This window comes from Manihot esculenta, chromosome 10 (genome assembly GCF_001659605.2).
Source record: "Manihot esculenta cultivar AM560-2 chromosome 10, M.esculenta_v8, whole genome shotgun sequence".
NCBI classification, from domain to species: domain Eukaryota; kingdom Viridiplantae; phylum Streptophyta; class Magnoliopsida; order Malpighiales; family Euphorbiaceae; genus Manihot; species Manihot esculenta.
In genome coordinates, this window is record NC_035170.2 from 2,702,979 (window position 1) to 2,727,696 (window position 24,718).

General features: G+C 37.4%; 2 protein-coding genes and 1 long non-coding RNA gene across 4 annotated transcripts; 2 read left to right on the plus strand and 1 right to left on the minus strand.

Moving 5' to 3' along the window:
* Window positions 1–1,300: 1,300 nt before the first annotated feature.
* LOC110624074 (AT-hook motif nuclear-localized protein 15) lies at window positions 1,301–3,471 on the plus strand. 2 transcript variants are annotated; one of them, XM_021769149.2, is made up of 2 exons: window positions 1,301–1,640; window positions 2,203–3,471. In XM_021769149.2, exon 2 carries the CDS (start codon window positions 2,247–2,249, stop codon window positions 3,261–3,263), a length of 1,017 nt encoding a protein of 338 aa, XP_021624841.1. In that variant the 5' UTR covers window positions 1,301–1,640; window positions 2,203–2,246; the 3' UTR covers window positions 3,264–3,471. The 2 variants fall into 2 exon arrangements, with proteins under 2 accessions (XP_021624841.1, XP_021624840.1); XM_021769148.2 differs by having other exon boundaries at window positions 1,302–1,640; window positions 2,095–3,471.
* A 2,220-nt stretch (window positions 3,472–5,691) lies between these two features.
* LOC110625287 lies at window positions 5,692–6,412 on the minus strand. Its single transcript, XR_002489565.2, has 2 exons — window positions 6,217–6,412; window positions 5,692–6,127 (listed from the first exon to the last, which is right to left on the minus strand). It is a non-coding gene; the product is annotated as an uncharacterized LOC110625287 (long non-coding RNA).
* Window positions 6,413–19,336: 12,924 nt separating this feature from the next.
* Window positions 19,337–24,424, plus strand: LOC110623935 (probable phosphoribosylformylglycinamidine synthase, chloroplastic/mitochondrial). Its single transcript, XM_021768958.2, has 4 exons — window positions 19,337–19,548; window positions 19,648–19,701; window positions 19,882–24,083; window positions 24,175–24,424. Exons 2-3 carry the CDS (start codon window positions 19,657–19,659, stop codon window positions 24,076–24,078), a joined length of 4,242 nt encoding a protein of 1,413 aa, XP_021624650.1. The 5' UTR covers window positions 19,337–19,548; window positions 19,648–19,656; the 3' UTR covers window positions 24,079–24,083; window positions 24,175–24,424.
* The last annotated feature ends 294 nt before the right edge of the window (window positions 24,425–24,718 follow it).

Here is a 24,718-nt window from a genome sequence, read left to right on the forward strand (position 1 = left end):
TTTACAAAACAGAATATTACCCATTATAAAAATTAAATAAAAGCTTTATTTTATTTTAATTTTTTAATTTTAAAATAGTTACATTACCTAATTTATGGAGACATGAAAGATTTACACCAACTATTTTTTTTCATAATAAAAATAGATATTTTTTGTACTGATTTTCTTATATTAATTATATCTAAGTTAAATCAAACACATATGATGTGTGTTAAATATGCTTAGCTCGCATTAATTAAATATTTCAAGTATTCAATTTTGATTCTGATTTCTGATAAATTATTATATATTTTTATTTTTTTGGTAGATTATTATATATTTTTATTGTATACATAATTTTTTATATTAATTATATCTGGGTTAGATATTACTATATTCGCCAAATACATACAATATCTCAGTTAGACATTACTATATCTGCCAAATACATACACATCTAAGTATTATGTACTAATTATGCTGTGGTCGTGTAAATGAAATACTTCAAGCATCAAAATTATTCATTAATTCTGCAATAAATAAATAAAATTATTCATTAATATTAATATTTATTTGATTAATTAAGTTGTGATAAATAAGTTATTTATTTCTATTAAGAGAATTTTTTTTTTTTTAACTTTTTGCATAGTTAAAATAAGTTATTCATTATATTAAACGTCAGACATATCAAATTTTTTTTTAAATACTATATTCATTATGGAAAATATGTATTAATTATGTAATGATAAATAAATAAAATTATTCATTGTATTAAGTGTTAGACAGTTAGATATTTGTATTTAATTATTTATAAATTTATACTTTACATTGAAAATAAATATATTTTTAGTGACTTTAAAGATAAATTTCTTCATAATGGGGATTGAATTTCTAATAAATAATGTAAAAATATTTTCCAATTAATTTCATTAGATAATTAATGTTAGCATCAGGTGGCTTAGCAACTTCATTTGGGTTGAGTATGTATTTATAAAGAGAAATTATAAAATTGGGAGAATTAAAAAAAAATATATATATATTCTCATAATGAAAAGATAACTTCTAATTACCAACTTAAAATTATAATTTATAGTTTTGTAACGTATTTAGCAAAAATAATAATTAATCCAAATGTAAAAACCTAAAATTAATACTTGTTAGACAAAAAGGCAAAAATATAATTAATTAATAATATTTCTGGCATATATGGGAAATTTTTTTTTGGTAATATAGAAGGGTAATAATGGAGTGGTGTGGTGGCAGTTCATTGGTTAAACCTTTTATGGTATGTAGTGGTTGAGTGCAGAGTACAAAAGCTCATTCTACTAGGAACTTGAAACTTGTAGAGCTCAAAACCTCTGCTCCAGAGGAGACAAGCTAAAACCACTCTCTGCAAAACCGCTATGGTATATCTAGTGATACGCATATCACGAATCCTTATCGTACGCCTAGCTGATTTTTAACGTACGCCCCAGAACTGGCAAAGTTTGGCATCTGAAAATTCTGGAGGACAGGCCCCCATGGCTACAACAGAAGCTACTCTTGGCTTCCCGTACCTAGTAGCTGACAATATTTTCAGAGTTGCAGGCATTTGAGAGACGATTCTGTATCTTCATTTGACTTAAAGCTTGCACTATAGTACTAACGTATTCACGTAGCAGGTGAGTTTCGTTGCTGTTATGTTTCCAAGTTCTGAAATGGTTTGATTTGCAGCTGATTGGGGTTAGATCTCTATGAGGGAATTGGGTTTTGGACTTGCATGTTTAGGGAATTGGTTTTGGTTATCTAAGTTGTTGGATCTGATTTATTCTCTTTTTGAATTTGGAAGCTAATGGTTAGGGTTTGATTTTTCATGCAAAACAAAAGAAACCCATGTGTCTAATGTCTGATTCATGCAACATGGATGTAGCTAATAGGCAGTTGCTAGCTGGGTTGGGTTTGGTTTGATTCTTTGGGTAAGGAATAAGGATAAGGTTTTGGATTTCTAGATATCTCTATGTATTTGGATTTTGGGTTCTTTATAAGAGATCTCTTCGGTCTGTATCCACAAACAAACAAAGAGTGATTATAAGATATACAATCTTCGTTCTTCCATTTTTGTGTTCTTCTTCTCAGTTTGCGATTCAAACAAAGCGCGGATGGAGTGAATTGAACAACAAATTCTGACGGTAAAGACGACCGTTTTTTGGGTGCTTAAATTTTCTTTCTTTCTTTCTTTCGAAGTTAAAAGAGCGGTCCAGAGTTCGTTCTGCTGTCTGGAATCAAACATGGCAAATCGCTGGTGGGCTGGAAATGTTGCCATGAGAGGCGTCGACCCAATATCCCCAGCTCCGTCTCTTCACCTGAGAAACCCAGAGGAAGACACTTCCTGCTTGAACCGCCTGGGTAGAAGAGAGCAAGATTTTATCGACACAAACACAACCAATAGCAGTAATAGCCCAAAAACCGCCTCCACCCCTACTCAGAACCAAAACCAAAACCAGGAAGAGCAAGAAGACAGTAAGGAAAACAACCAAGAATCTGAAGACCCAAACACAGCTCTTGAAACCGTTGAACCAGGTAGCGGAAGCTCAGGTCGGAGGCCTAGAGGGCGGCCTCCTGGTTCGAAAAACAAACCAAAACCACCCATAGTAATCACTAAAGAAAGCCCTAATTCTCTTCGAAGCCATGTTCTGGAAATCAACTCTGGCAGCGACATTGCAGATAGCATTGCAACTTTTGCTCAACGCCGCCACCGAGGGGTTTCAATATTAAGTGGAAGTGGAGTAGTGACCAATGTTACTCTCAGGCAACCTGCAGCACCTGGTGGAGTAATCACTCTCCATGGAAGATTCGAGATACTATCGTTATCAGGTTCATTTCTTCCTGCTCCGTCACCTCCAGGAGCAACGGGGCTGACTGTGTATTTGGCTGGTGGACAAGGACAGGTTGTGGGAGGATCAGTGGTGGGGCCGCTAATGGCATCAGGACCAGTGATGGTGATAGCGGCAACATTTAGTAATGCAACTTTTGAGAGATTACCATCAGAGGAACAAGAGCAGGAGCAGGAAGGCTCGCAATTGCAGGAGCAAGTGAATTCAGGGACTAATAATAATAACAACAATACAGCTGCAGGTGGAGTTGGTGGAAATGGTAATAATAATTCAGGGTCTCAATCTTCTCAGCCAATTAGCGAGCATGGTTCAATGCCTGTCTACAATTTGCCTCCTAATTTGTTACCCAATGGGCAAATGCCACATGAGATGTTCTGGGGTCCTCCTCGTCATCCACCTCCCAATTACTGAATGTGTGTGTTTGAGAAGAGTGGTTAGTTTTGTATTAGCCGACTGATAAAATGTAGTGGAAATTTTCATGTAAGAATACAGCAAGGAAGAGGTAGGACATTTTGTTTTAGTTTCATGTGAAAATTAGCTACCTTATGCTTAGGTTGTCCTTAAACTTTTGGATGTACCTCTTTTATTTTCTCTAATCAACCTCTTTTTTTCCTTGGAAGAATTTTATATTTTTATGCTGTAGGCAAAGAAGCATGTTCAAGAACTCAAGTTGGTGCTAGCTAATTCAAATTTGTGGCAGGAATAATCAAACTATAGACAAGAACTCTTCTTTTTCCATTTTTGTTTTTTGGTAAGCATATATATGCCTGAGTTTTATCTTGTATGGCTTTATTTTCTTTCATGGAATGATTATGATCTGTGAAGCAGTCAATCTGATGACTGCATAACTCTTTACTTTATAAATGGGAAGAGGGTTTGATTTCTCACCTCTTCCCATAAATGGGTTCGACTCAAAGACTCCAACTTGGTCCAACTTTTGAAGGCATTGAATTCAACATTATTGGCTTATATATAGACCATTATTGTCTAGACTCGATTCACAGTCACATGTTTGTCTTGACTCCATAGTGGGTAAGTTTTTTGGTTCTCATATCTTGTATCTTTGCTGCAAGTTGAGTTGAATGTTTTACATTTTCTGCTTTGGGGGCCATATGGCCATTCCTAGCTTAGCATATCCAGTTTGACACCTGGCACTATACAGTACCATTTTAACTATTTAAGTATAAGCATCTTTTATCTTTGCCTGAGTATAAACGTCTAGGGTTAAATCAATGGCCTGATACCTGTATCCTTATGTGTTACAAGCTAATTGAGCAAAAAAGGAGCACGTCAAAATTGAACGAGGAATTGTTCAATAATGGCTGCCATTTTCTTTAATTAGGTCCTACCAATAATGATATTATTCTTTCAGTTAACAATAAAAGAAAAAAGAAGAAGAAAATGGCTATCGAGCTTTCATTTTCATTTATTTGGGATTATCCCAATGCAAATGTGTTTATACTAAGAGCATTTTATCACAGCAGAAGACTATCCCACAAGTTTTGGAGAGGTGTTGTAGTTTAGTCCATATTAATTAGTCTATTTTGGTCAAAGGTGGTTGATGTAAAGATCATTTATTTCAAGATGGTAGATGGATATAATGAAGAAACGTGCATGAACAATCAATATTAATTGTAAGCCATTTGTATTTCTGACATGACTCCTGATAGATGTGATCAAGTGTGACAATTTTTGACTTGTATTTTGCCAAATTTAAGGAATTATTTATATTTATGCTCATATATACTACAGTTTCTAGAACTAGAAGAAATTTGCATGTGAGTTGGTAATACTGGCAATGTGAACAATTTCCTGTGTTAGGTGCAGAGAAGTTGTAAGGTGTGTTGTTCGTGTCATTATAAGATGGAAGGCTCCATTGGTAGTTGGAATTAATTGTTTGACATTTAATTTTTTTTCTGTATATCAATCTTCTCCTGTCATCTACTATTTCCGAAGATACTGAGTGAGTCTGATGAAGAAGATAGTTCATTCTTTCTAATTCAAATCACTCTTTATACAATTGTATCTTATTTTCAATCCTTTCAACTCCCCAACTCCCCATTTAAGCATATTAGGAATTTAAATCTTCATAATAAATGTTAGTTATAAATTATATAAAAAAACAAATATTTATTATTTGGGTATCACTTGATATATTATTGGACATTTTAATAAATATTGGAGATTTTAATAAATTTTAGATTGATTTGTTTATTTAAGGATCGTGATATATTTAAAAATATTATTTTAGGGATTAATGTAAACTTTTATTATAATTTTAAGGGATTAAAATAAATTTTTTTACATTTTTTTAAATATTTATTAAGAGCATTTTATTTTTATTTTTAGAGTGAGAATTCAGTACGACTATAATAATATACATCTTTTATAAAAAAGAAAAAAAATTTCATAAATAGTCATCTTTCCATTAACCATGGAAAATTAATTCCTCAAAGTGCATGGTGATTGTTCTCAATAATGCTAGATTAAACTTGAAATTTCTCATTGGAAACAAATAAATTTAGTTTAGAGAAGATTAGAGGAATGGGGAGAATACTAAGGGCTAGTATGGATGAGAAATTCTTAGTATGATATTTTAATTTTTAAGTGGTTGAAAATACAAATTGATTTGTACTTGAGTGTGAAATTTTTTCAATATTTCTAATATTGAAATTGATATAAGAATTGTTGAAAAAAGCACAAAATATTAATGTATTTAAAATTAATTTAAATATCACACACCCTTAAAAAAGTATTTTCTATGCCATATCCTTTTATATTTTGCTTAAGCAAAATGTTAACTATTAAATGAATTTAGATATGAAGAGGTAAGGCAGAATTTCATCAAAGTTCTTTTTTTTTTCTTTAAGATAAATTTATTTAAAAAAATGCCCAAGGTCCAAGTACATGAAAGTCCAATACAAGAACAGCAAAGTCTAAGGCCCAACAAAAAAAAAAAACAGCAATCTGAACCCTAAGAACCCTAGACTGGAAAGGCAACCAAAAAGAGCTTCAAACCCAGTTGATAAATATTCCACATTACTGAAGCTCTTCCCCTTCTGAAATTGTCGGCCATGCAAAGCATCAAACAACATCTAAACTTGATAGAAATTCTAACAATAGCCTAATAGGCTTTACAAACCAACGAAAAATCTAGAGAAAACCATCAAGTAAATTGCAACTTCAATTGAAGAAAAAGTTAAGACAACCAACCATAACTCTCTGGACAGGAGAGCACTATTGCCATCAAAAGATAGGATTGCCAATCATTGCAACTGAACACAAGCATCGAATGATCTCAAAATGAATCTCGATACAAAAAAAAAAGAAAGGAGACTCTTCCATAATCAAGTTAGAGAATTACCGTGGATCTAATAAAGACACCATCTCAAAAGACGCTAACGACATAGGAGAAGGAGTTCCAGAAGCTTCATCGTCCCTCATTTGTTGGTTTTCAATCTTGCACAGCCCAGATCTAGATAAAAACAAATAAAAAGAAAATGCTATGTTTCATTCAAGATGATTGATGGGTGTAGAAATCACTGAAAATAAATTTTATATTTAAAATAAAATTTATAATAATAGTAAGTAGAGTCCAATTCATAGGGATTAATAAGTAAATTAATTTTATTGAAAAAAATAATTTGAACATAAAAAAATAAAAAATAAATAAAATTAATTAATTAAATTTAAGGGAGAATAAGACAAGAAATATTTAATAAAAAGAAGAATTTTAATTTTAATTTTATTGATTTATCATAAATATAAAAATAATTTATAAATTAATTATTAATAAACTAATTATAAATATCGAAAACGTTTCAGATATCCTGTCATTCTTTAGATTTTAAACTAATTAAGAAGTTAAGAGATGTTCGTTAATTAGTTTTACCTCGTGCTGGATAGCCACTAGTTTTTTCTTCACTATTCTCGACTACCTTTCCTTTATCAAGGAATAATTATTGGTTGAAACATAAATAACTTGCGTCGTTCTGTGAGACGCCCCATCTATTGACGTCTCGGATTCATCCAAAAAGAAGAAATTGCGAAGTACATCTTGCCTTTCAATGTCCTCGAGTAAGCGAGTTTTTCAAAGGACATGCTCACATTAATCCCTGCACTCAAGTTGTCTGTTTTATCTCTATTTCCTCATATCACCCACTTCAATTTTAGTCATGAGTTTAATAGTTGAATAAAGAGTCCAAAAATCTTGTATATGTGCCCGCTTTGTAGTATCAACTCCGATATACATGATATGCCTAAGAAGATGGGCCAAAGCAGTAAGTGGGGGAGCGGTTTGAAATTTGGTAAACAAGATGACATGGGATGGAGGAAAATCTCTTTAACTCATTGGTAATAGAATCAATTCAATCTTGGTCACCCTTTTCTCTACACTATATTCCTCCAGGTTTCGACCTTCTTCAAGAATGTTTTAAACTCAGTCATATCTCTTGAATTTGTTGTCACAATCCGCTTACTCTATTAAAAATCAAGTGCCACATTCTTTTGTATCAGCCACAAATACTGAAAAGTTCCTTTATGTACTTTCCTTATAAACTCCTTGTTGGAGTTTATCAACTCTCTTGAATAACAAATGTGACATTCTTGCAATAAAATTGAAGTTTATCATTTCATATCCCCATTTTCTTAGGTATAGTGTGAACACTCCATATCCATAGGACTTTACACTTTCATTCTTTGAATAAGTTTAGCTTTATAGTTTGATCATATAAATGTTGTTCTTTATATGTCTGCACAGTCACAATTCCCAATAATATTAATAAATAAGTTCATATTGAAAAGAAAATTATTTACCTCCATCCCACAATAAGGATTGAGGTTCTGGGATTCCATCCCTGCCTACTTCATAGGCATTAGCTCGTAATTCACGCCATTGATAAATGTTCCTCTAGTTCACTTCTGCAGTATTGCTCATAGTCTCTCCTATGTCATATTCAATATTCTTGCACCATTCCTGCAAGCAAAAGAAAATACATGAGAGGTCACTGCCTTAGTTTTGTCTTAGAAGGCCTCCTGCCTCAGTTCTGTCTTAGGAGGCCTCTTGCCTCAATTCTATCTTGGGAGGCCTCTTGCCTCAACTTTGAGTGGAATGGTATCGGGATTCTCAAATGGCCTTAAGCTCTATTGGCTCATCCTCCCCCTTATCACTACACCCGGAGGTCATTACTCTCTCTCCAAGGGTCACAAAAAGGGAGTATATAGCACCTAGTCATTACCCTCTCTCCAGAAGACATTTCCAATGGAGTGTGCAGTATTAAGTCATTACCTCTCTCCTAATGGTGTCCCCAGTGGAGCGTGCAACACCTCTAGTTAATATGGCCAATCTAGTTAGAAGGCTTACGCTTTTGTCTTCTTTGCCTCACAAATGTTCGTACTACTACTCCTCGTAGCTTCATAATTGGGAGGTCACTGCCTCCCCCCTTTCATCACTTTACACTCAGGATCACCCCATCGGGTGTCATTCGTATGAAAAAGGTTTTTGGTGGCCTCAATCTCCTGACAATTTGGCTATCATAGCCAACAATGTTCATTTTTCCCTCTCTAGTGCCTAAAGGCCCTTCTAACCAGAATCAATCTCCAACACTTTCCCTTCTTAGGTGGCATAGACATCCAACCAGGCAGAACCATTCTCACCCTTCTCTCAAGGGCCTTCGTGCCCGTGCCAAACTTTGTCATTCCTTTATATTGCTCGCAGATCTTTCTTGCTCTGATACCAATTGTCACGGTTTCAGATTTTAGTAATCGCCTGGAACCATGCGGCACTTGACTTGAACACCTTCAAGCCAAGCCAGCCTTAAGAATCACCCGATACCCTATCAATATGAATATCCTGATTAGTCAAGTTTGTATAAATGGACAACGAAGCCAACAGGCAGCATTCCATCAGAAGCCTCACAGTAGGCACAAAAGATAAAAATTGAACATGAGAATTTATGAACAGACTACTTATTTTATTATAAGGGGCAAAATAGTAATTATACATTATCATAGACACAATTGTTACAATAATTCTCACCTCCCTTGTAGATAGGGGGGATGGTCTACAAGGAGTGAGGGCAAAACTCAGGATCTCTGTAGGCCTACAGTAGCCAACTGGGTCCAGCCCCAGCCGGTGGCCAACTAGTCGCTCCCCCTAAAAAGTCTTAGGAACAACTAGGCTTGTGGCAGGAGGAGACATCAACATGTCTCATATGACACCCCAAAATAAATACATAGAAAGGAATTACAACAAATTGTATCGGCCCTTATCTTCCTACTAATTACTACTAATTTATCCCACTATTGCTTCCTGGGAATTTCAATGTTGGAAAATTATAGTTTTGGTCCCTGATAACTCTATGACCCTGACAGAAGTATTTGATTCTAACTAATAAATGCAAGATACTCGGTTCATTTAAATTAGATTATATTATTTCTTATGAGAGTTTTATGCAACCTAATTCACCACTTATTTCAGATTAAACTAAATAATTACGGATTTAATCAATCTGAATAGTAATATATTATTTTAACAACCGTGCAGCGGACTTTTATTGCAATAATTAATATAATAATAACAAACGCTAGTTACAAAAACAATATAAATATCAATAATAATTAAATAAATAATATAATCACGTAAATCTCACAATCAATTAAATTAAAATCTTAATTATTCTTTAACTAAAAAAAAAAAATTTAACCACATATATTTATGGTTCAAACACTATAATGAGAAGAGTATTTTCAACTTTCTAAACTAATTAAGAATGAGAGATGAGATCTAACTCAAACACTATAATGAGAAGTGATAAATATTTTCCTCTTCCTGGTCCATGATAGATCTGGTTTTCTTCTGGGTCCCTTCTTGCTGGGCTCCCTGATGGGTCTCTCCATGTTTTACCTGGTGAAAGGACCTGTAAAATAAGAAAGAATGGTCAGGGGCCTACCGGGTGTGCCCCGGCAGAGGCCCTCCGACGCTCAAGTCAGATTTTATGGCTCAGAGTAGTATATTTAGGCAAGGGTTACAGAAAGAATAAAAATGGTGTCCAGGAAGGAAAAGGAAGAAGAAGAGAGAGCCCTCTGCGTGGCCTCTACCGTGATATATATATCTGTCTCTCTGCCATAATGCTAGCTGTCTTCTGTCGCCTAGCTTCGTATGTACGGATGTGTCAGGCGCCTGCTCCATGCGTAACGGCCATTAATTCTCCTCTGATACATATGATTCTCCTCTGATACGCATGCGGAAGGACCTACCAGCGGGGCATCTTGGTCATTTTCCCCTTTCCGGGCTGGGTTGAATGGTAGGGCTGAAGTTGAGCCTGGTGAGGGCCTGATTACTGGGCCGAGAGGTTTGGGCTGGTTTGCTTGAGGAGTCTAGGCGGAGTCCGGCCCTGTGACTGAGCGGGCTGGACCTGGCTCTCGAGGGGAATATTGAAGCCTTCGGATCATGGACTGTTTTCATGGGCCTGGCCTTTATACCGGGGTGAAGAAATCCAGCGATCATCAATTGCCCCTTTATCTCCTCAGCAGTTATTCCATGACTGGTGAGGGGATAAATCTTTAAACTCTATTCATGACCGTGTGGTCTGAGAACTGCTCCTGTCGAAAGTATCCCTTTCTTGCCTTTTTATTATTTTTGCCTGAGCGTTGGACTCTTGTATATGTTTTTTGCCCCTGAGTATTTATGGGCTGTCTTCTTTCGAGCATTTTGCGGGCTCTTTGTTGCTTGGACCTTTCTCTAGGTCAGCTGAGTTGGTTTAGTGTGAGCGGTCAATTCTCGAGGTCGTTGCCTCTCATGATTGCCCTTGATTCTCTGTTTGGCTTTGTATTTTGGTATGCAGTTTGCTTAGGAATCGCCCTGCCTTAATTCGGTCTGTCTTATCGGGTTTACCAGTACTGCGCTCGTTTTCTTGAGATCGGCATGATGCTTTGGTACTTTTGGCTGTTGTGTGAGATTAAAGTCTATCTACCTGATGACTTGAGCTCCTTTGGGAGGTCGGAGTTTAGCTTTTTCATTTATGGTCCCGTGCCCCAATCTTTTATGTGAGATCAGAACTATGTTCTTTATGAGTTGTTTTTGCTTGTTGCACCGGATGATCTTGGGGATTCTGGCTATTTTTGCTCCGGGAGATCTTTGAGATCTTTGCCGGTCTTCTACCTCAGTGAGGTCTTCTGCCTCATTGAGGTCTTCTGCCTCTTTGAGGTCTTCTGCCTCTTTGAGGTTTTCTGCCTCTTTGAGGTCTTCTGCCTCTTTGAGGTCTTCTGCCTTTTTGAGGTCTTCTGCCTCTTTTGAGGTCTTCTGCCTCTTTGAGGTCTTCTGCCTCTTTGAGGTCTTCTGCCTCATTGAGGTCTTCTGCCTCATTGAGGTCTTCTGCCTCATTGAGGTCTTCTGCCTTTTTGAGGTCTTCTGCCTCTTTTGAGGTCTTCTCTTGTCAAGACCTTATTGAGGTCTTCCTTTGCTAGGACCTCAGTGAGGTCTTCTTTTGTCAAGACCTTATTGAGGTCTTCCTTTGTCAAGACCTCATTGAGGTCTTCTCTTGTCAGGACCTCAGTGAGGTCTTCTTTTACTAGGACCTCAGAGAGGTCTTCTTTTGTCAAGACCTTGTTGAGGTCTTCTTTTGCTAGGACCTCAGTGAGGTCTTCTTTTGGTGGGACCTCAGTGAGGTCTTCTTTTGTCAAGACCTTGTTGAGGTCTTCTTTTGCTAGGACCTCAGTGAGGTCTTCTTTTACTAGGACCTCAGTGAGGTCTTCTTCTGTCAAGACCTTGTTGAGGTCTTCTTTTGCTAGGACCTCAGTGAGGTCTTCTTTTGTCAAGACCTCGTTGAGGTCTTCTCTTGGTGAGACCTCATTGAGGTCTTCTTTTGCTAGGACCTCAGTGAGGTCTTGTTTTGTCAAGACCTCGTTGAGGTCTTCTCTTGGTGAGACCTCATTGAGGTCTTCTTTTGCTAGGACCTCAGTGAGGTCTTCTTTTGTCAAGACCTCGTTGAGGTCTTCTCTTGGTGAGACCTCATTGAGGTCTTCTTTTGCTAAGACCTTATTGAGGTCTTCCTTTGTCAAGACCTCATTGAGGTCTTCTCTTGTCAGGACCTCAGTGAGGTCTTCTTTTGTCAAGACCTTGTTGAGGTCTTCTTTTGCTAGGACCTCAGTGAGGTCTTCTTTTGCCAGGACCTCAGTGAGGTCTTCTTTTGCTAGGACCTCAGTGAAGTCTTCTTTTGGTGGGACCTTAGTGAGGTCTTCTTTTGTCAAGACCTTGTTGAGGTCTTCTTTTGCTAGGACCTCAGTGAGGTCTTCTTTTACTAGGACCTCAGTGAGGTCTTCTTCTGTCAAGACCTTGTTGAGGTCTTCTTTTGCTAGGACCTCAGTGAGGTCTTCTTTTGTCAAGACCTCGTTGAGGTCTTCTCTTGGTGAGACCTCATTGAGGTCTTCTTTTGCTAGGACCTTAGTGAGGTCTTCTTTTGTCAAGACCTCGTTGAGGTCTTCTCTTGGTGAGACCTCATTGAGGTCTTCTTTTGCTAAGACCTTATTGAGGTCTTCCTTTGTCAAGACCTCATTGAGGTCTTCTCTTGTCAGGACCTCAGTGAGGTCTTCTTTTCTTGTATCCGGGAGACCTTGGGGATCCCGGTCTCGTATCCGGGAGATCTTGGGGATCCCGGTCTTGTATCCGGGAGATCTTGGGGATCCCGGTCTTGAATCCGGGAGATCTTGGGGATCCCGGTCTTAAATCCGGGAGATCTTGGGGATCCCGGTCTTGTATCCGGGAGATCTTGGGAATCCCGGTCTTGAATCCGGGAGATCTTGGGGATTCCGGTCTTGTATCCGGGAGATCTTGGGGATCCCGGTCTTGAATCCGGGAGATCTTGGGGATCCCGGTCTTGTATCCGGGAGATCTTGGGGATCCCGATCTTGTATCCGGGAGATCTTGGGGATCCCGGTCTTCTTTTGTCAAGACCTTGTTGAGGTCTTCTTTTGCTAGGACCTCAGTGAGGTCTTCTTTTGCCAGGACCTCAGTGAGGTCTTCTTTTGCTAGGACCTCAGTGAGGTCTTCTTTTGGTGGGACCTTAGTGAGGTCTTCTTTTGTCAAGACCTTGTTGAGGTCTTCTTTTGCTAGGACCTCAGTGAGGTCTTCTTTTACTAGGACCTCAGTGAGGTCTTCTTCTGTCAAGACCTTGTTGAGGTCTTCTTTTGCTAGGACCTCAGTGAGGTCTTCTTTTGCCAAGACCTCGTTGAGGTCTTCTCTTGGTGAGACCTCATTGAGGTCTTCTTTTGCTAAGACCTTATTGAGGTCTTCCTTTGTCAAGACCTCATTGAGGTCTTCTCTTGTCAGGACCTCAGTGAGGTCTTCTTTTCTTGTATCCGGGAGACCTTGGGGATCCCGGTCTCGTATCCGGGAGATCTTGGGGATCCCGGTCTTGTATCCGGGAGATCTTGGGGATCCCGGTCTTGAATCCGGGAGATCTTGGGGATCCCGGTCTTAAATCCGGGAGATCTTGGGGATCCCGGTCTTGTATCCGGGAGATCTTGGGGATCCCGGTCTTGAATCCGGGAGATCTTGGGGATCCCGGTCTTGTATCCGGGAGATCTTGGGGATCCCGGTCTTGAATCCGGGAGATCTTGGGGATCCCGGTCTTGTATCCGGGAGATCTTGGGGATCCCGGTCTTCTACCTCTGAGGTCTCTATGTCTCAGGGTCTTCGGGCGAGATTTAGGATTTTTCTGCAAAATAAAAGCTTGCCCAGGGCGTATATAACGAGGATGCTCGTTGTTAATTCAATAATGTTTATCAATAATATGTCGCACATGACACTTAATTTTATTTTTCAGATGCATGCAAGTATTAACTCATGCACTTTTAGAGATGCAATGAACAATATTTTGCATGTGTAAATTTCTCCATAAATTTTCAATCTATACAATGCAAGCTATTATCAGGATATCTAAGCTCATAGAGGTATACTTTGATTAAATTTAGCCTTACTATTTACATGCGAAGCATGCCTCTTAATAATCTATGAAATCATTTGTATTCAATAATATTTAATTAAAATAATTGCCCATAACTAAAGGCATTCTTGAAATTCTGAAGCAACATAATAAATATACTCAGCAAAGTGCGATTTGGGTAACTGGAGCATATATATATATCATGAGTATTTAAAATAAGCAATTAGGGGCTTATAAATTTTTCCAACAGTAATTATGTTAATGACGCGTGTCAAGTAATGTGTACCTTATTTCAATCATCAATCGGTATGATTGTCAAAAATGTGGCGAGCAGCATTTTAGATGAGTGCAGGCTCTCGAGGACCGAGTGAGTGCGGGTTCATAATTGAAAGTGCGGTTCGCACCGATCTACTCACATGATGCCTAATCAGTGGGTTTCCAGCTATTCAAAAGACCAAGTTCATCATGGAGGGCATTCTTAAGATTTGGGAGGTATTGTGCCTCCGGATTCAACCCCTCAGAAGCACAAATCAATAGCAAAGTGTTACGTCGTATGCTCGTTTCTCTGACTGTGATTCCCTTTTTCATCTCCAATATATATGGTAGTCGGGTAATAATATACTGCTGTTTGCTCTTGCTTGCTCTCTCTCCCTGAGTAAAAGTTGGGGTGGTGGGCCCGGCTGTTGGCTGTTTTGTCCATTTCTTTCTTTCTTTCCTTTTTTTTTTTTTATAAATATATATGTATTATTGGGAAACAAAAAAGGCAAACAGAGAAGGACACTTGTCTTTCCATTAAGCCCTATCCCATTATAAGAAATCAATTTAGGCGTTCACCTTCCTCATCTCACTTTTCTTTCTCTGTTTGTTTCCTGAAAACATTAAAATGCCTTCCCAGTACTTGCTGGTGTTATTTCTTGCGGTGGTGCTACTCACTATCCACTCTCTCGCCCAATATGAGCCATTATTTTAATCAAGGCATCTGCAGGTGGACGGCGAAGGAATTCGCAGCCGCCATTCAGCGGCATCACTATCAGCAGGTCGGCGGCGAAGCTACTCGCAGTTGGGCTGCCTGGGATTAGATCTTTGTTGGAGTAAAATTTATAAGTTCAAAGAAATTGATCTGATTTTGTTGTTAGGAGAAGGATTCGACGGCTACAGTTGAATCTGGTCACTTCAGAGGAACGCCGGTGAGGGAGTGGCGGTGGTCATCATAGCGGAAAAGACAGATGCCGAACTGAACGATGGCGAACTTCTCGGCGGAATCTTTGGCCTTGAGGTACTGAACACCGAATCGGTCGAATTCGAAAGACTCACCCCATGGAGCTCTAGTGACGCCAGTCATCTCAAGATCGATGGCTCGGAAATCGGCAGTCCCGACATTGTTCATTTTCGTGCAGACCTACAAGGTCGGATTGCTATCCGGTCATGCCGCGCTGACCTACGAGGTCGGATTGCTACCTGGTCATGCCACGCCGACCTTCAAGGTCGGATTGCTACCTGGTCATGCCGACCTCACTTCTTGGAGCTCAACCAGACCGGCTACTTTCTCATCAGATCGATGCATCTTCTGTCCATTAGCCCATTTTCGCGCCGCGCCGACCTTACTTCTTGGAGCTCGACCAGACTAGCAACTTCCGTCTCAGGTCGGCGAGTTTTTGGCAGCTCCACTCCTCTTCTCTTTCTCTCACCTCCTTCTTCTCTTTCTCCATAGCTTTTTCAGTTTTAGTCTTCTTCCAGGATGACTATTCTCACTCCGCAACCACGGCTTGATAATCTTTTTAGCTTCTCTTGAGATTTTGCAGATTTTGGACATGATTTCAATCAGTACGACCAGATTGTTTGCTGATAATTTTTTGTTGTCTCCCTGTCACCCCGATGCTTTCCATTCATCCTGAAATGCGAGTCCGACCTCAAATATGGCTCCGACCTCGACCACGAATCTAATCTCGAGCATGAATCCGACCTCAACGTATAATCTATGTTGTGGTCGTCAGATTTGCCGAGATCCTTTCTGTCTTGCTATTCCGACCATCCGACCTGCTTTTTTCTCGTGGACTCCTCCTCTTTAACCTGTTACCTGGGACTTCACAATAGAATCCAACCTCTACACTATGTGTACTGTTGATCTCACAGTTTCAACAAATATATATATATTACTCATTCTTCTTTCTTTCTTTTTTCTTTTTTTTTTTTTTTTTTTACGGACTCCTCTTCTTTTTCTCTCGCCTTCTTCTTCTCTTTCTCTTTTCTTTTCTTCCCTTTTTTTTTTTATACAGCAGACCTCAGAATTCCAACAAATACATATATTCCTCACCCTTTTTTCCTTTTACAGAAAATATTCACCAGACTTCAAAGAAAAAATCAGCCGTAATAAAATCTAATAAATATTAAAATAAATTATCTGGAAGACCATCAAAATATTCTTTAGCGCAATGAACCTTTCTTTTCAGCTGGGTTATCTGCTCAAACTTTTGTACCTTATGTGGATCTCAATGGGTGGATCTGAAAACTTTTGAGATAGTAAAATCTCTTTCTTTTCCCACAGACGGCGCCATTTGATAAATATTTTCCTCTTCCTGGTCCATGATAGATCTGGTTTTCTTCTGGGTCCCTTCTTGCTGGGCTCCCTGATGGGTCTCTCCATGTTTTACCTGGTGAAAGGACCTGTAAAATAAGAAAGAATGGTCAGGGGCCTACCGGGTGTGCCCCGGCAGAGGCCCTCCGACGCTCAAGTCAGATTTTATGGCTCAGAGTAGTATATTTAGGCAAGGGTTACAGAAAGAATAAAAATGGTGTCCAGGAAGGAAAAGGAAGAAGAAGAGAGAGCCCTCTGCGTGGCCTCTACCGTGATATATATATCTGTCTCTCTGCCATAATGCTAGCTGTCTTCTGTCGCCTAGCTTCGTATGTACGGATGTGTCAGGCGCCTGCTCCATGCGTAACGGCCATTAATTCTCCTCTGATACATATGATTCTCCTCTGATACGCATGCGGAAGGACCTACCAGCGGGGCATCTTGGTCATTTTCCCCTTTCCGGGCTGGGTTGAATGGTAGGGCTGAAGTTGAGCCTGGTGAGGGCCTGATTACTGGGCCGAGAGGTTTGGGCTGGTTTGCTTGAGGAGTCTAGGCGGAGTCCGGCCCTGTGACTGAGCGGGCTGGACCTGGCTCTCGAGGGGAATATTGAAGCCTTCGGATCATGGACTGTTTTCATGGGCCTGGCCTTTATACCGGGGTGAAGAAATCCAGCGATCATCAAGAAGAATATTTTTAATCTCTTAAACTAATTAAGAATGAGAGACAAAAAATGAAAAGAGATATAGATATATTAGAATGTCTTCATTAAAAAAAACTCATTTTACACTTTAACAAGACCGTTTACTCAATTATAATTAAAAAATTAAAAAAATGTTGAACGGATAGATTGATCCCAGAAAATTTGTTTTTAAAAAATGATTTAAGAACTTACTGATTAGGAATAAAATTAAAATTAAGAGAATTTATTGTTTAGTCTCAGAATATTATTATTATTAATAAAAAATTAATTTCTATATTTTTAAAAATTTATTAAAATATTTTTATTAATAAAAAAGTTATTTCATCTTCTTTTTTCTGTTAAAAATAAATAAATAATAAAAAATAAAATTTTTAAAATTTAATTTTATTTTAAAATAAAATTTTTTATTTAGTTACTGGATATTATTATTATTAAAGTTAGTTTTATATTTTTAAAAATTTATTAAAATATTCTTATTTTTTTAAATTTATTAATATGTTATTATTTTTATTTTTTGTCAATAAAATAATTATTTTTCTTTTTCTTTTCTTTTTAAAGAGAAAGAAAAAGAAGAAGGAGATATAAATGAAAATGAAGGAGAAGAGAAGGAGAAGGAGAGGCATCTAAAAGAAGAATATAATGGAGAGACGATTAAAAGAAGAAAAATAAGAAAAATTAAAATCAAAATAGAAGAAAAATGCAATAATTTTGATATTTTATTATATTTTTAACGGTAAATAAGATTATTTTATTAATAAAGAAAAAAAATATTTTAATAAATTTTTAAAAATATAAAAATTGATTTATTAATAATAATAATATTTAAAAATTAAATAATAAATATTTATTAAAAATTATTATTATATATAATTAGCCACAATCAGGGCAGCTAAGCCTCATGTGTTTTTCCATATATAACTTCATAGAATTTATTTCGTTCCTTTACCCTTTATTTTCACTAAATAATTAATATTATTTGTTTTGATATAAAAATTAAATAAACTAAACTGAACTTTATTATTTAAATAAAAATAATTTTAATAATTATATTATAGTAAATTTCCTCTTCATATATAGTTTTTCCTTAAAATTTATTTTTTAATTTATTATACTAATAACATTATTTTTAGCTATTAAACCAAGCCAAATCAAATCAAATGAGTATTTTCAAATTTATTTATTATAAGTCCACTGAGAAATAATTTAATTGGTCTTTATTAATTTTTAAAATGTAAAATGTGGATGGAATTTTAAATTTGAGTCTCTTTTTTATATTTATTTTAAATTAAATAAATTATATTTTAATCTCTAATTTTAATATAATTAATAAAATAATTTTATATTTCTAAAATCAAAATTCTTAATTTTTTAAATTTTATTACCAAAATTTTCATCAACAAAATCTATTTAGTCAATAAATAAAATACAGTCAATGATAAAAGGTAATTTTTTATTCTTAAAATATCCAACTTTTATGGGGATTGACTTGCAACCTGGTCTTCAACCTAAGAAGTTTGTGAGTACACGTCATGCCGGTGACATTGAGTTTCCGGACCGGATATAAGAATGTAAGAGTTGCATATCTGAGATTAAAACTCACAAGGGCTCAATTACGACCTTGGCTGTTCATATGCAATGCCCCTATTATTGGTAGTGGTTGAGCAAAAATAAATTATTATTTTTATTTTATAATTTTTATATATATTAAAAAAATTTATTAACTTTTCAACTATACTTATTTGAAAAATATTAAATTTTATTAAATATTAAAAAATATTTTAAGAGATTTTTTTAAAATATAATAAAATTAAATAAAATTATGATAATTAATTTATATATTATTATAGTATAAAAAATAAAGTGAACAATAATATTGAAATAATTAAAAAAATAGATAGAAATTATAGCATTAATATATTAATTATATTAAAATTTAAAAATTAAAATATAATTTATCTTTCTAAGAAAAATTATTTAGTTTTTATTGAAAAATTATGAAACTAAAATTAGATTAAAAAATGAATAAAATTTAAATCAGCCATTGATTTTTTTAATCAAAATTCAACTTAATTTTTTTTATTAAATAAATATTTAAAATTTTATTTTAAGTAAAATAATTTTTTTAATAAAAATAATATTTTATTATTAAAAAATAATATTATATTATATTATGATTCATTTAGAATTAAAAATAAAGTGTAGGATTTATTCGAGGAAAAAATGAAATTGGATTTATTTGAACTTTATATGGAATTCGATTTTCAATGAAAATAGCTGGTAGAGAGTGTTTTTGTAGCAAAGAGTGAGATATCGTTCCTTTTCGACTAATAATAATAGTAGGAAAAAAAAAAAATTCCGATTCCGGAGAAGAGAAGTTTACTTCAGCAGGAAAGTAGGGTTTTACTGGTACACTGACAAAACCCTAGTCCACCTTCTTTATATCTCTCTACACACCTTCGATTCTAGCTACACCTGAAGGTATCTCGCTCTGTACTTTTCATTTCTTAATTACCGTCTTTGTTTGTTTATGATCATTTCTTTAGCTTTTTGTTTCTGATTTGTGCTGGATTTACACAGGTTCAAGTAATGGCCGGTGCCCGAGAAATCACCACTGCAACTCAATTTTTGCAGGTAAATTTTTGTATTAATGCGGTTCTCTGGTTGGATAGTGAAATTCCTGTCCTTCTGGTATTCGGTTTCTCTATCATTTGGCTGGAAATTTACATTTTTTTAGCTTCTTTTTTATTTTGAGGTTTCTGGGCTTGGATCATAATTTTTTTCACATGTTGGTTATTTGGATTTTCTTTACAGGGCACCTCTAAGCAAACTCTGTTTCTACAGAGAGATTTGCCTATTAATCGGCGAAATCAGTTGCTGTGGGGAACACTTCGTAATCGTAAGTCTCCACTTGGTTTATCTAATAAAAGATGTGTTTCGTTGAGGTGCTGTGCTCAATCAAAGCCTAGAGCTATTGTTTCTGGTGGTGTGACAAGCTCTGTTGATGAACAATCTAGTTTGATTGAAAAGCCTGCTCAACAAATTGTACATTTTTATCGCTTACCATTGATTCAAGAGAGTGCAACTCTTGAATTACTCAAGTTGGTTCAAGCAAAAGTTTCAAATGAGATCGTTGGGTTGCAAACCGAGCAGTGTTTTAATATTGGACTTCAATCTGAGATTTCAAGTGAGAAGCTCGGAGTTCTTAGGTGGCTTCTTCAGGAAACATATGAGCCAGAGAATTTGGAGACTGAGAGCTTTCTTGAGAAGAAGAAGAAAGAAGGATTGAATACTGTTATACTTGAGGTTGGGCCTAGGTTGTCTTTTACAACTGCTTGGTCTGCAAATGCTGTGTCAATTTGTCGTGCTTGTGGGTTGACAGAAGTAACTCGAATGGAACGGTCGAGGAGGTACTTGCTCTACAGTAAGGGAGTGTTGCAAGAAGATCAACTTAATGTGTTTGCTGCCATGGTTCATGATCGAATGACCGAGTGTGTTTATACTCGGAGGCTGACATCTTTTGAGACTAGTGTGGTTCCTGAGGAAGTACGGTATGTGCCTGTTTTGGAGAAGGGTAGGAAAGCTTTGGAAGAGATTAATCAGGAGATGGGATTGGCTTTTGATGAGCAAGATTTACAGTATTACACTAGGTTGTTCAAGGAGGATATCAAACGGAATCCAACAACAGTGGAGTTGTTTGACATTGCACAGTCCAACAGTGAACACAGTAGACATTGGTTTTTTACTGGAAAAATAGTTATTGATGGGCAACCCATGGATAGAACTCTCATGCAGATTGTGAAGAGCACCTTGCAGGCTAATCCGAACAATTCTGTAATTGGCTTCAAGGATAATTCTAGTGCAATCAAGGGTTTCCATGTGAAGCAATTGCGACCAGTTCAGCCTGGTTTGACATGTCCACTGAATGCAACAACTTGTGACATTGATATTTTATTAACTGCTGAAACCCATAATTTCCCTTGTGCTGTGGCTCCTTATCCTGGGGCAGAGACTGGTGCTGGCGGTAGAATTAGGGATACCCATGCAACAGGTAGGGGTTCATTTGTTGTTGCAGCTACAGCTGGTTATTGTGTTGGGAATCTGAATATAGAGGGTTCTTATGCTCCATGGGAGGATCATTCTTTCACATACCCATCAAACCTGGCATCACCTTTGCAGATTCTTATTGATGCTAGTAATGGGGCATCGGACTACGGAAACAAGTTTGGGGAGCCCTTAATTCAGGGGTATACTAGAACTTTTGGCATGAGACTTCCAAGTGGGGAAAGGCGAGAATGGTTGAAGCCCATAATGTTCAGTGGGGGAATCGGGCAGATTGATCATACCCACATAACAAAGGGAGAGCCTGATGTTGGTATGTTGGTTGTGAAGATTGGAGGTCCTGCATATCGTATTGGAATGGGGGGTGGGGCAGCATCAAGCATGGTGAGTGGCCAAAATGATGCAGAGCTTGATTTCAATGCTGTACAACGTGGAGATGCTGAGATGGCACAAAAACTCTATCGAGTTGTTCGTGCCTGCATAGAAATGGGGGAGAACAATCCAATTATCAGCATCCATGATCAGGGAGCAGGTGGTAATTGTAATGTTGTCAAGGAGATTATATATCCAAAGGGTGCCGTGATTGATATCCGGGCAATTGTTGTTGGTGATCATACAATGTCTATTTTGGAGATATGGGGTGCAGAATATCAGGAACAAGATGCAATCTTGGTGAAGCCTGAGAGCCGAGATCTTTTACAATCAATCTGTGAAAGAGAAAGGGTGTCGATGGCTGTTATTGGGGCAATCAATGGTGAGGGACGTGTGGTTTTGGTTGATAGCTTAGCTATTAAGAAATGTCATTCAAGTGGACAGCCTACTCCTGCTCCTGCTGTGGATCTTGAGCTGGAGAAAGTACTTGGGGATATGCCTCAGAAGACCTTTGAATTTCACCATGTGGTTCATGCACGAGAGCCGCTTGACATTGCCCCAGGGATCTCAGTGATGGATGCTTTGAAGAGGGTCTTAAGGCTTCCTTCTGTCTGTTCAAAACGCTTCTTGACAACAAAAGTGGACAGATGCGTCACGGGTCTTGTGGCACAGCAGCAAACGGTTGGTCCTTTGCAGATTACTCTTGCTGATGTTGCTGTTATTGCTCAGACTTACACTGACTTAACTGGAGGTGCATGTGCAATTGGAGAGCAGCCAATCAAAGGTCTGGTTAATCCAAAGGCAATGGCAAGGTTAGCTGTTGGAGAAGCACTTACAAATCTGGTGTGGGCTAAGGTTACTTCTCTCTCTGATGTTAAGGCAAGTGGGAATTGGATGTATGCTGCCAAGCTTGATGGTGAAGGGGCAGACATGTACGATGCTGCAACAGCTCTTTCTGAAGCTATGATTGAACTTGGTATTGCTATTGATGGGGGAAAGGATAGTCTGTCAATGGCAGCCCATGCAGCTAGCGAGGTTGTTAAGGCTCCGGGAAATCTTGTTATTAGTGTGTATGTCACTTGTCCTGACATCACAAAAACAGTTACTCCGGATTTGAAATTGGGAGATGATGGCATGTTGCTTCACATTGACATAGCAAAAGGAAAGCGGCGGTTAGGTGCATCTGCTCTTGCCCATGCTTTTGACCAAGTTGGGGATGACTGTCCTGACCTTGAGGATGTTCCTTACCTCAAAAGGGTTTTTGAGTGTGTCCAAGATCTTATTGCAGATGACCTCATTTCTTCTGGACATGATATTAGTGATGGTGGACTGCTGGTCTGTGCCATGGAGATGGCATTTGCTGGGAATTGTGGTATTGCTTTGGATCTGACTTCACAAGGGAATAGTCTCTTCCAGACACTCTTTGCTGAAGAGCTTGGTCTTCTTGTTGAGATTAGCACAAAGAACTTGGATACTGTAATGCAAAAGCTAACCAGTGCAGGAGTTTCTGCTGATATTATTGGGCAAGTGACTGCCTCACAAATGATAGAACTGAAAGTTGATTCAGTAACTCATCTGAATGAGGAAACTTCTATCCTTAGAGATATGTGGGAAGAAACCAGTTTTCACCTGGAAAAGTTCCAAAGATTGGTTTCTTGTGTGGACATGGAGAAAGAAGGTTTGAAGTCTAGGCATGAACCTTACTGGAAACTGTCCTTTATTCCTTCCTTTACTGAGGAGAAATATATGACTGCAACTTCTAAACCAAAAGTTGCTGTGATTCGAGAGGAAGGCAGCAATGGAGACAGAGAGATGGCTGCATCATTTTATGCTGCTGGTTTTGAACCATGGGATGTTACGATGTCAGACCTTTTGATTGGAGCTATCTCTCTTCTTGAATTCCGTGGGGTTGTGTTTGTGGGGGGTTTTAGTTATGCTGATGTCCTTGATTCTGCAAAAGGTTGGTCTGCTTCCATACGATTCAATCAACCCCTTCTAAATCAATTTCAGGAGTTCTACAAGCGGCCTGATACTTTCAGTCTTGGTGTTTGCAATGGCTGTCAGCTCATGGCTCTACTAGGTTGGGTCCCAGGCCCCCAAGTTGGGGGTGTGCTTGGTGCTGGAGGTGACCCATCACAGCCAAGGTTTATTCACAATGAGTCTGGTCGATTTGAATGCCGCTTTACCAGTGTGACAATAAAGGATTCACCTGCCATAATGTTCAAAGGAATGGAAGGTAGTACATTGGGGGTGTGGGCAGCCCATGGTGAGGGAAGAGCATATTTCCCTGATGATGGTGTCCTTGACCTTGTGATTCATTCAAACTTGGCCCCAGTTAGATATTGTGATGATGATGGGAATCCTACAGAAGCTTACCCTTTCAATGTGAATGGCTCTCCCTTGGGAGTAGCGGCAATTTGTTCTCCTGATGGAAGGCATCTTGCTATGATGCCTCATCCAGAACGTTGCTTCTTGATGTGGCAATTCCCATGGTACCCCATGAACTGGAATGTAGATAATAAAGGTCCTAGCCCATGGTTAAAGATGTTCCAAAATGCTAGAGAATGGTGCTCATGAGACAGGTGATTGTTATTATTATTATATGATATGTTTTACCATAGTTTTTGTTGTAATTGCTTACTGATACGTTACTCCCCTGATTCCAATTTGCAGTTAGTGGAATTGGTGGAGAGCTATGGATCATCATATTAAGGGATGTAGAATTTTTTAACAGTAAGGAGGTGTTTTGGATCTCAATAATTATCCATGGTTCCTTGAATTAAGCTTATTTTCTCTGCAAAAATACACACCAAGACGCAGGTGTTGAAATTTTTGAGTTTCATGTTGTTCCCTTCAATATCTTATGGTTTTTCTTTCATTTGTATCAAATGACATGAGTAATACAAAATTTTAGTTATCAATAGATTTCCTTCTGTTGTTCTTTTTGATGGTTGGTTAGTATGAATTCTTGCCAATTTCAGGAAGATGCTTTCCATTTGACAAGTATGGCATAAAAGGTTTTATGCATGCAATTCATATTATTAAAAAAGTTAAGTTGGAGTAGTCAAGGAAATTATCATCTTGCAACTGATTATTGAATGAATATTCAAACAGTGAACAAGTGAGCATAATCTCATAAAAGCTCTCATGATATTTTAATGTTTTGCCACATTATTCAGGTTGCAGCTCTCCATTCCAGTCTTACTGTGGAGAGTAT